The sequence below is a fragment of the Talpa europaea genome, assembly GCF_964194135.1.
Source record: "Talpa europaea genome assembly, chromosome: 2".
Classification (NCBI taxonomy): Eukaryota; Metazoa; Chordata; class Mammalia; order Eulipotyphla; family Talpidae; genus Talpa; species Talpa europaea.
The window spans coordinates 104,858,934-104,870,205 of record NC_140068.1 but is presented as its reverse complement, the minus strand read 5'-3'; the positions used below and the strand labels follow the sequence as shown (position 1 = coordinate 104,870,205).

At 51.5% G+C, this 11,272-nt stretch overlaps 2 protein-coding genes across 6 annotated transcripts; both read left to right on the top strand.

Annotated features, from left to right (window-relative positions):
* Nucleotides 1-5,264: 5,264 nt before the first annotated feature.
* LTA (lymphotoxin alpha) lies at nucleotides 5,265-6,212 on the top strand (the record flags this gene model as incomplete). Its single annotated transcript, XM_084228012.1, has 3 exons — nucleotides 5,265-5,360; nucleotides 5,461-5,566; nucleotides 5,809-6,212. 3 exons carry the CDS (start codon nucleotides 5,265-5,267, stop codon nucleotides 6,210-6,212), a joined length of 606 nt encoding a protein of 201 aa, XP_084084138.1.
* Nucleotides 6,213-8,081: 1,869 nt separating this feature from the next.
* Nucleotides 8,082-9,839, top strand: TNF (tumor necrosis factor; the record flags this gene model as incomplete). 5 transcript variants are annotated; one of them, XM_084228454.1, is made up of 4 exons in its annotated part: nucleotides 8,082-8,264; nucleotides 8,875-8,911; nucleotides 9,060-9,107; nucleotides 9,418-9,839. In XM_084228454.1, the coding sequence occupies 4 exons, from the start codon at nucleotides 8,082-8,084 to the stop codon at nucleotides 9,837-9,839; spliced, it is 690 nt and encodes a 229-aa protein (XP_084084580.1). The 5 variants fall into 5 exon arrangements, with proteins under 5 accessions (XP_084084580.1, XP_084084579.1, XP_084084578.1 ...); XM_084228453.1 differs by lacking the exon at nucleotides 8,875-8,911 and adding an exon at nucleotides 8,830-8,869; XM_084228452.1 differs by lacking the exon at nucleotides 8,875-8,911 and adding an exon at nucleotides 8,824-8,869.
* Between the last annotated feature and the right edge of the window lie 1,433 nt (nucleotides 9,840-11,272).

Genomic DNA, 11,272 nt, shown 5'->3' with positions numbered 1-11,272 from the left:
CACCTCTCCCACCCAGGGAAAGCCCCAAACCAACTGCTGGCCTCCTCAAAAAGAAACCAAATTTCACACAACCTCTGAAACTGAGATTGAAACCAAGATTGGCTCATCTCAAGGAGCTCTTCAGCGAACTGCAATCCCCGTGACAGCAAGCCTCAGCCCAGCGCTTGGTCTTCCTTCCTCTCTGTCTCTCATGTCTCCTCCTCACTTCGCACCCTCCTCTTTTGTCCCTCAATATCCTCTCTGACTAAGTTTCTATCTTTCTCTCTGTTTGTCACCACTAATTGCAACATCATCTTACATTTTTATGTAGCTGAGATCCCATGGTCCAACAGCTCCAAACATGAGAAAAACCAAAAAAGACAACAGGAAGAAAAAGGGAGCCCCCCACACTGCGCCAGAATAAAGGAACTTAGAGAAAAAGAGAAGAACAGGGACCAAGAGTGAAGCCAGTACTCCAGAGTGATACAGGAGATGGTAGGTTAAAAGAATAAGCCAGGGACCTCCCTGGTGATGCAAGGGGTTAAGACGCAACCTATGAAGCTGTCTGCAGCCACTGCAGCACCAGTTCAACCCCCGGCCAGCCAGGGAGCTACCCACATGGAGCAGCAGACCTCTCCTGACTCACCCGCTGCTCCCCTCAGCGGTGTATTTCAGTAGATCCATGTGTTCTGTTCCCCACGCTGTCTCTGGTGAATCCTCTCATCCCCCCACACACACCTCTGGCCTGTACCCCAATTCTTGTATGCATAAATAATTAAATCTTTAAAAAAAAAAAGAATAGGGCCTTCCCTTGTGGCACAGCAGTTGAGTGCTGGGCTGCGAAGCTGCCCACAACCTCTGCAGTGCCGGTTCGATCCCCAGCCACCGGCGAGGGTCCCACGTGGCGCACAGACCTCTCCAGCCACGCCCGCTGCTCCCCTCAGCAGTGTATTTCGTCATTCCACTCTGGCTCTGGTGAATTCTCTCACCCTCCTGCGCTTCTGTCTGTACCCAGTGCTTGTATAAATAAATAAATAAATAAATAAATAAATAAATAAATAAATAGATCTTTAAAAAAAAAAAAAAGAATAAGCCAGGATACGGACTAAAATATTTAAAGGAAGCATCTATTAAATGATTACTCTTCTTCCTCCATTACATCTGGTCAGTCACCAAGACCTGTCGATATTGCCTAGAGACTACTCCTTCCATTCTGCTGTTCCTGTCTCAGTATAAATGCAGGTTCTTGTCATCTCCTTGTCGGGTTATTATAAAACTCTCCTAACTGGTCTCTGCACTTTGGATTTCTCCTCCAGCCCTCTAAGTCCAGTACCCCAATCCATCCTTTATGTAGTTTCCAGACTCATTTTTCTTTTTTTCACGATTTTTTTTTTTTGTTTACACATACAAAAACAGGGGTGTAGGCCAGAGGTGTGAGGGTTGAGAAGATTCACTGTGGGTTCCTATGAGTTGGCTACTAGCTGGCCACTCATGGGCAACTGTGACCTCTTTGCTATCTACTAATCACAGCAGAGCATCCCTTGACTACCTATGGAGCATAGCTCATTTCAGGGATGCCTAGGCCGCTGTTGACCTGATTACGTGACTATCTCCATGGTGGTCTTGGGATACCTCTGCCTGTGATAACATCAAATACTTTGCTGACACAAATGTCTCTTGACGAGTGGTCACAATGTCCCCTTCCCTGTCCCTTGTAAAGCTTTGTCCCCCATTCCTGTCCCACCCTCCGGACTTTATTCCTCATACCATCATCACATGATCAGCTTTTACTAGCCTGTGTGCTTTCAATAAATGGCACAGGAACTTCTGCTCAAGCTGCAGAGTCTTGCCGTGCAAACCTGCTCCACAACTGCTGTGTCCCTCATAGTTTTCCTGCCGCAGAGCAGCAACAAAGTTCCTGTCACAACAATTCACCAGAGACAAGAGTGGGGAGCAGAACAGGCAGATCTACTGAAACACACTGCTGAGGGGAGCAGCGGGCGAGACAGGAGAGGTCTGCTGCGCCATGTGGGTCAGCTCCTCTGGCCAGGATCAAACTCAGGCCACAGCAGTGATAGTGTGATAGCACTGAGACTTAACCCGTAGGTCACCAGGAGGCCCCCAGACTCATTTTTCTAACATACTGATGTGGCTGGATCTTCCCTCACTTATGTGGTATCATAATTAGAGTGAAATCCAATATCATAATTAAAATGAAATCCAAACCTCTTTTCTGGGTTTTCACTCCCTCAGGGTGTGTTCTCAGCTTACCTCCCAAGCCTCAGCTTGGCGCCTTCTACTTGTGCCCAGTTGCACATCTGAGCACACTTCATTCTCTCTGTTACTTCCAGTCTTTGCACATACCACTCCCTCTGACTAGAGTACTACTCTCTGAATTTGCCTGAATATAATGCCTGAATCACCGTGCCCCAGGTCAAGCCCAATAGCTATTTTATCGGCTGCTGTAAGCCCACTGTCATGGAACTTATCACACTTTGTTGTAATTATTTGGTAAGTAAACTGTCTTCTACTCTGGTCTTTGAGCTCCTGGAGACCAAGGACTGTCTTGTACAGTCCTTGTATAAGGGGAGCAATCCTCAATGCCTTGTATAACATGCCCAATAAATGTGGAAAGAAAGCTAAAGAAATTAGGTGAAAGTGAAAAGAAATACCAAATAAGACTAGTAAGGTATGAAAATCAAAGTTGCAGGGTCTTAAGTAGAGGGAAGAAAACAGGATAATTAGCTGCTACACACCCTACACCCTGAGTGTATCTCTTGTGCCACAGGCCTCCAGAATCCCCAGGAAACTTTGCGCCACAGGGGAGAACAGAGTGCCCAGTACAGCAAAGGGGAGGGCTTTATTGTTTTTTTTTTGCCTAAAGATTTATTCATGCACACAAGAACTGGGGCACAGGCCAGAGGTGCGGGAGGGTGAGAGGACTCACCAGAGACAGAGTGGGGAGCAGAACAGGCAGACTGATGGAAAACGCTGCTGAGGGGAGCAGCGGGCAAGACAGGAGAGGTCTGCTGCATCATATGGGCATCTCCCTGGCAGGCTAGGGATCGAACCCACGCTGCAGAGGCTACGGACAGCTTCACAGAACTTCGCTCAACCCCCTGTGCCACCAGGGAGGCCCAAAGGGAAAGGATTTAACTTCCTCCACCAGCCTCTCCAAAACCCTCCAAATGAAAGCATAACATCAGTAAGAGTAATAATAATATTTGAAGTGGTCAATTTGTATTTCCTCAATCTTAAAAAGCATGAATAAAATCATCTTTCAAAACCTTGCTTTTTTAACACCTGCAACTTACGGGCCTCCCCTGGTGGCGCAGCGGTTGAGCGCTGGGCTGCGAAGCTGCCCCCAGGCTCTTCAGCCACCGGCGAGGGTCCCTCATGGCGTGACAGACCTCTCCTGCCGCGCCCATTGCTCCCCTCAGCAGTGTGTTTTGTCACTCTGCCTGTTCTGTTCCCCACTATGGCTCTGGTGAATTCTCTCACCCTCCCGCGCTTCTCACTGTACCCAGTGCTTGTATAAATAAATAAATCTTTAAAAAAAAAAGTTCATATTAGTCAATAACCAGAAACAAACCAAATGCACATCAACAGCAGAATGAATAAATGATAATAGATTTACACAATAGAATATTATATCATGATTGAAGAAAAACAACCCTGATACAGGCAAGCACCTGGCTCACAAACACAATGCTGAGTGAAAGAAGCAACATAAACAAGCAGAGTCCGTGTGATTTCATTTACAGGAAAAACTGTGGTGCTAGAGGACAGAAGTAGTTGTTTATCTTTGGAGGGTATCAGCTGGAAGGGGGCACAGGAAAACCTTCTGGGCACCAAGAAGTATGTTGAACTGAGTGGCGGCTGTGTGGTTCCATAGAGATGTGCACCTCACCATTGCAAAGTCACACATCACTTCAAGAGGAGGGGGCTCCTCAATGATATTCAACAGCATAGTGGCTCTACCAATGCAGTTTCAAAAGAGGATGCCCCCCACCTTGGTGGTCTCCCTGTGTGGAATTCTGAAGTTTCCCACATAGAGAACCTTGGAAGTTGTCTGCCCTGTTCCTGGAGTGTGTTTTGCAGGGTGGGTATATACAGGGACCAAGAGGGAAGCCAGTGTTCCAGAAACTGGGGTTCACTAAAGGTTGAGGCGAGGTGGAGGACATCCTTTGGAAGTGAGGAGAGACCTCCTCATACAGAAGTGCATGGCCTCATCCCTGGGTAGGGGGACCATAACATTTACCTAGCAAACCAGGCCAATTTCCATAACATTTACCTAGCAAGCCAGAGCAAAAAGGGGCTCCATGAATATTTTTACCAGGATAGCAGACCTAAAGCAAGGGGGTATAAATTATATATAATGGAACTTCTTGATAAAAAACCTACCAGACAAGCTGGAAGGAACAGATACTGGGATAGCGTGACTTGAGCCATTTGGGACAAGGACGTGCATACAAGGGCAGGAAATGGGTACAGAGAGAAGACAGTGATCAGCCAAGAGTGCAGAGATGTTATATATAATTGTTCTTCAGGGAACTGGGACTCCAGCCCACAGCCCACAGCCCAGCTGCTCTCCTTTCTCCTCCCCGAATTGACTGTCCCTTCCTTGGAACACCTAAGCCTGACCCCACTCCCGGGACCTCCCAGCCCGTGGTTCCCCTGACCCTACTCCCTTTCCCAGAACTCAGTTGTCTGAGCCCCCAGCCTGCGGTTCTCTCCTAGGCCTCAGCCTTTCCTGCCTTCGACTGAAACAGCAGCATCTTCTAAGCCCTGGGGGCTTCCCCGGGCCCCAGCCTGGCCTAGAACCCGCCCGCTGCCTGCCGCTGCCGCTTCCTCTATAAAGGGACCCAGGCGACCAGGCCCAGGGGCCCCCGCACAGCAGGTAAGACTCTTACCCTATCTGCTTGGGCAGCGAGCTGCAGACTCCTTCCCCGGGGCAGGCAGCGCCTGTGCCTGCGCCCCCCACTCCTGCACCTTCTGCCTGGGCCTGAATGGGTTTGGTTTTGGTTTGTTCCCTCCCTGGCGCTCTCAACTGTCAGTCTCCTTCTCTCTGTCTCGGTCACACATTCTCTGTTTCTGCCATGCGGCCTCTGTTCCCTCCCCATCTGTTTCTTTCTGTCTTCCCCCGGCTCACCTTGGGGTTTCCCTGACTGCATCTTGTCCCGTGCCTGTCGCTGTCTCTCGGGTAGCTGTCTCCACTGGCAGGAGGATGTCTTCCGCATCGCACCCCGCCCCACTCACGGTCTCTTCCCCTGCAGGTTCTCCCCATGACACCACCTGGATGTCTCTACTTCCTGAGGGTGTGCAGCGGCACCCCCCTGCTCTTTCTGGGGCTGCTGCTGGCCCTGCCACCTGAGGCCCAGGTGAGGCAGCAGAAGAATGGGGGTTGGGGTATGGCCCAGCCAAACCGAGACCCAGCTCTAGGGCTGAGCTCACAAGGTTCTCCACTCTGTTCTCCCCTAGGGCCTCCCTGATGTTGGCCTCTCACCCTCAGCTGCCTGGACTGCCCACCAGCACCCCCAGAAGCACTTCATCCAAGACACCCACAAACCTGCTGCCCACCTTGTTGGTAAACATCTATCTTCCTCCTCAGACATGTAGCCCCCAACTTTCCTCCCTCCCCTCCTTCAGGGATCCAAGCACCTACTCCACCTTTTGTCCAACTTCTCCTACCCCCCAAAAGCAGAGGCAGCCCACTCCCATCTGTCCTCCCAGTAATCCCATAGGAACTCAGTTCACCACCTGCTTTCTTAGGATTGAGCCCTCTGACCCCAAGGTCCTGACCACCCCACCCGCTGTGACTCTTCCTAGGAGACCCCAGCACCCAGAATTCTCTGCGCTGGCAAGCAAACACTGACCGTGCCTTCCTCCGTCATGGCTTCTCTTTGAGCAACAATTCTCTCCTGGTTCCCACCAGCGGTCTCTACTTCGTCTACTCCCAGGTGGTCTTTTCCGGAGAAGGCCAACATGGGGCCACCCCTCTCTACCTGGCCCACGAAGTCCAGCTCTTCTCCTCCCAGTACCCCTCCCACGTGCCTCTCCTCAGTGCTCAGAAGTCAGTGGTTCCAGGGCCACAGAGTCCTTGGGTGCGCTCAGTGTACCAGGGGGCCGTGTTCCTGCTCACACAGGGAGACCAGCTCTCCACTCACACAGATGGTATCTGTCACCTCCTCCTCAGTCCCAGCAGTGTCTTCTTTGGAGCCTTTGCTTTGTAGAAAAATCCAGAAAGAAAAAAATTGGTTTCAGGACCTTCTCCCCATTTTGCCTCTATTCTGACCATTTCAAAGGTCACCACATCTCTCCTTTGACCTTTCCAACAGTCTCAAGTCTTCCCTGCTCACATCACCTGGAGTTTCCAAAGAAGGAATTCTAGGTGCCCCAGGGAACCACACCTCCCTGAAGCAGCCCGGATGCTCAGCTGAGGGTTTCAAGCCTGCCTAAAAAATTCCTGCCAGAGTTCTTCATCTGTCCTGCAGTCCTGGCCCTCGCCATGGAGAGGGAACACACACGGGAGCTTGGTGGATGACTGGAGGCAGGAAGGGGGGATTATTTATGAAGGGAAACTATTAAATTATTTATTTATGGAGAGAAGGGATAATAGAGGGACATCAGAAGAGGGAGAGAAGTGTATGCCCAAAATGAAGAGTGAGAGGCCATTGGCACAAGGATGACCTAGGGAGAGAGCAAAAAAGTGGGGCTGGGGGAGTGGGATGGGGGGGCACTAAAGAAAGCAAAAGGCTCTTAGGAGCCAACCATTGCTAGTCACCCCCTCAACCCCCAAGAAGTCATCTCACCCTCTATGAAGTCCAATAAACCTCTTTTCTCTGAAATGCTGTCTGCCTGTGTCTGTCTGGGAGGGAAGAGTTTTCCAGTACTCTAAGGAAAGGAGGGGATAGCTTGTTCAAGGGGCATAAGGGGCTCCTGGGAAACGTGAGTGACCCGGGGGCAAGGCTTTGTGGGTAGATTATGGGGACCCTTTGGAAGACAAGATCCCTGAGGAGTGGGATAGCACCTAGGGCTAGCGCCTGGGGGATGCAGGGAGCTTTGGAGTGACGTGGTCACACACGGAGGTTCTGAGGGCTAGAGGTGTCTCTGGCAATTTGGAGGGAACAGAAGTTTGTTGAGGATACATGACCACACACAGGGGCTCTGAGGAGTGGGTGCTTCCTGCAAAATTCAGGTTTTGGGTTCTCTTGGGAGCCAAGACTGGAATCAGCACTGAGCCCTGGTCAGAATGAAAGAAGAAGGCCTGCCCTGGTGAGGGTGTGAATTCCCAGTGTTGCTTTCAGTCCCTCTGGGGCTGTCCCAATCCTGCCCCAACTATCCCCACCCAGCCCTTACAGAGGCCCCATTCGTGTCCCCAGTTCTCCTTCCCCCCAGGCCCTTGACCCTGGAGATCCCAACACATGTCTCAGAACTCAGGACAGTTTTCCCCCACAAGTTTTCTCCCCACCAAGGACTCATGTTTCTGAAGCCCCTCCCATTTCCTGTTCTCCCCCTACTTGAGTCCTGTATGGAAATAAGAAGGAAACAAATCATGTATTTGCCCCCAATAATGGAGACAATGGGAACTGGGGGACAGAGGGGATCTGGGGTTCAGTCTCCAGGGTCCTAAGTACACAGCAGTAACTGGCCCAGCAAGCCCCCCCTCAGAATCTGAATGGGGAGGGTGAGAAGTATCCTTGATGCCTGGGTGTCCCCAACTTTCCAAACCCCTGGCCCCGTGATGGAGAAGAAACTGAGACAGAAGGTGTAGAGCCCACTACCGCTTCCTCCAGATGAGCTCATGGGTTTCTCCACCAAGGAAGTTTTCCGCTGGTTGAATGAGAGCCTTTCCCCGCCCTCCTCTTACCCCACAGGCGTATAAATACAGCTGTTTGCAGCCCAGCCAGCAGAAGCTCCCTCAGCGAGGACACCAGGGGACCAGCCAGGAGAAAGAGAAGCAACTCCAGACCCACCTGAAAATAATCTCTCAGGCAACACACCCCTAGACAAGCAGCCAGGCAATTCTCTCCTGCTACCACACACGGCCCCAGGGTTTCACCAGCTCCCAGTTGGACTTGAACCCCTCTGGAAAGAACGCCATGAGCACCGAAAGCATGATCCGGGATGTGGAGCTGGCTGAGGAGGAGCTCTCCAAGAAGGCAGGAAGCCCCCAGGGCTCCAGAAGGTGTTGGTGCATCAGCCTCTTCTTTCTCCTCATAGCAGGAGCCACTACACTCTTTTGCCTGCTGCACTTCGGGGTGATCGGTCCCCAGGGGGAAGAGGTGAGTGCCTCACCAGCCTTGGCTCATTCTTCCACACAGAGAAATGGGGGGAAAGGTTGAGGATAGAGTTGTGCTGGTGAGGAAGGGTAGGGAGGAAAATAGTGGAGAAGGATGGGGAGGCAGAAAGACATGTGAAGAAAGAGGGGGGATGAAAAAGAAAGGTGCCTGGCACGTGGAAGAAGTCTGCTCATGTTTGTTAAATGAATGAATGAGCAAGCAGATATACACACACAAAGAGAGATTCTGCAGAGAGGTGTGGTGTGTGGGCAGAGAGATGGGGGAAAACAAGTGATCTGAATAAAGATGTTGAGACAGAAAGAGATGTGGGAGGTAAGAAAGAGATAAGGAGAGAGGTGAGGGAGGAGAGAGAAGGAAAGATGATGATAGGGCATTAGGCAGGAGGCAGGAAGGAACTCAGTGAAAGTTGTTGACCACATGACTGGGTGGATGAAGGCAGGGATAAATGGAGAAAGAAAACTAGACACATCAGGACAGAGTGCAAATTAGATAAGCAGCCTTGTGGGGCTCAGATGCTAATTCTCCCTCTTCTTCCCAGCAGCACCCAAATACCCTGCCGCTGCTCAACACTCTGGCCCAGACACTCAGTAAGTACCTCCAAAACCTCCCTCTCTCTCGCTTAACTCTGGGTTTGGATGGATCAATCCTGGGATTGGAGGTAGTGGGAGAAATTTAAAATTTTTTTTCGGGGGGTGGGGGAAGAATGGAGGTCAAAATGGAAAGTTATTCTCTGGGAAACTTAAGGATTTACCTTTTGCTTTTCTCTTTCCTCATCAGGATCATCTTCTCGAACCCCAGGTGACAAGCCTGTGGCCCATGTTGTAGGTAAGCATTCTGAGGATGAAGAAACAGATGGGACAGGGAGGGAGAGGATTTGGGGTGCTGACCAGACTGAGGGGAGACAGACCTCATGGAGATAACATGAGGACTCGCTGAGTTGAGGGAGAGGGTGGAGGAACAGCACAGGCCTGAGAGGAATACTCAGAGCCTCAAGGCCAGATGGGATGTGGGAAGACAGACAGAGGGGACAGGAACCGGATGTGGGGGTGAGCAGAACTTGAGGGCCAGGATGTGGAGAGTGGAACTGACAAGGTCAGACTGACTCACGGTTCCCTCCCTTTCTCCCTCCCTCCAGCAAACCCCCAAGCTGAGGGGCAGCTCCAATGGCTGAGTCAGGTCGCCAATGCCCTCCTGGCCAACGGAGTTGAGCTGACAAACAACCAGCTGGTGGTCCCTTCGGACGGGCTATACCTCATCTACTCCCAGGTTCTCTTCAAGGGCCAAGGCTGCCCTTCCAACCTCGTGCTCCTCACCCACAAAATCCAACGCACTGCTGTCTCCTACGAGGATGCGGTCGACCTCCTCTCTGCCATCAAAAGCCCTTGCCAGAGGGAGACCCCCGAGGGGGCAGAGGCCAGGCCCTGGTATGAGCCCATCTACTTGGGTGGGGTCTTCCAACTGGAGAAGGGGGACCGACTCAGTGCTAATATCAATCTGCCCAAGTATCTCGACTTTGCCCAGTCTGGACAGGTCTACTTTGGGATCATCGCCCTATGAGGGGGCGGGACATCCATCCTCGCCCACCTCCATCCCTTCATTATCCATCCACTCCTTCACACCCCCTCAGCCCCTTCTGGCCTAGAGTGGGAATTAGGGATGCAGGGCCAGGCCCCAGGCTAGAACTTTAAGTAACAACACTTAGTAACCCAGGATTCAGGGCTGGACAACAGGGCCCTGGCCACCACCAAGAATTAAAACTGGGGCTTCTAGAATTCACCAAGGGCCTCAGCTCAATGCAGCCTGGGACACCTGGAAGTTGTGGGCCAGGCCATCTTTGGGCCTGATCAGAGCACTTCAGAACATCCTTCAAGAAGATCTCCAACTTGACATGCATGGACCACAGGGCCCCCTTTCTTCAAATGTTTCCAGACTCCCCCCTGAAATGGACAACCCCTCCCCCACGGTGCCCTTCTCCCTATATTTATGTTTGCACTGGCGATTATTTATTATTTATTTATTATTTATTTATTTACTGATGAATGTATTTATTCCGGAGGTTGGAGCGTCTTGGGAGGCCCAACATAGGGTCTGCCTTAACTCGGAACATGTTTTCTGTGAAAACGGAGCTGAATTGTGGACTGTTCCCAACTGGCCTCCTGGCCTCTGTGCCTCCTGTTGCTTATGTTTTTAAAAATATTTATCAGATCAAGTTCTCTAAATAATGTTGATTTGGTGACCAGTTGTCGCTATATCGCTAAACCTGTGCTCCCCAGGGGAGTCGTGCCTGTAACCGCCCTACTGGTCAGTGGCGAGAAATAAAGTGTGCTTAGAAAAGAAACATGGTCTTTCTTGGAATTGATTCTGCATCTGCCCCTCCTTGGGGGTGGGAGGCTGCTCCCTGAAGTCCTTTCTCCTCAAGGGCTTCACTTAAGATCCCTTGACCTGGTCCCCACTCCTTGGACTACTGGGGCTCAGGAGATCCCACAGAAAACAAAGCCAGGTCGAATGTGCCCATCCCCCAGAAGACTGGAGCCTGAACCTAATTACCTCTCCCTGAGGGCATGGGAATTTCCGACTCTGGGAATTCCAATCCCAGCCGGGGAAGTCCTGTAGCTCAGGTGCTCAGGTGAGATTTCCGGCTGTTGCGGCCTGAGAGTGGGGAGGGGCGCATTCTCGGGCACCTGAATCACAGCCAAGGGACTTCCAGACGTGCAGAAATCAGGGCTTCACCTGGCTCCATCCGGAGAGGGGATGTCCAGCACTGCCCACCCTGCAGCCTCAGTCTCCGAACCTCATCTATCAATGCAGAAGGGAACGCCCACCGCATGTGGGGCTGAGGACCCGCAGACCCGATCTCGGTCTTAGCACCAAGCACAGCGCTTGGCGTGGTGGGCACTCAGCGAACCCTGCCTGTCTCTCTTTATTCACCCCCCAGTCCTTCCCATCTCTCAGTGGGAAGGAAGACACAGAAGGAATTTTAAAGAACAGAA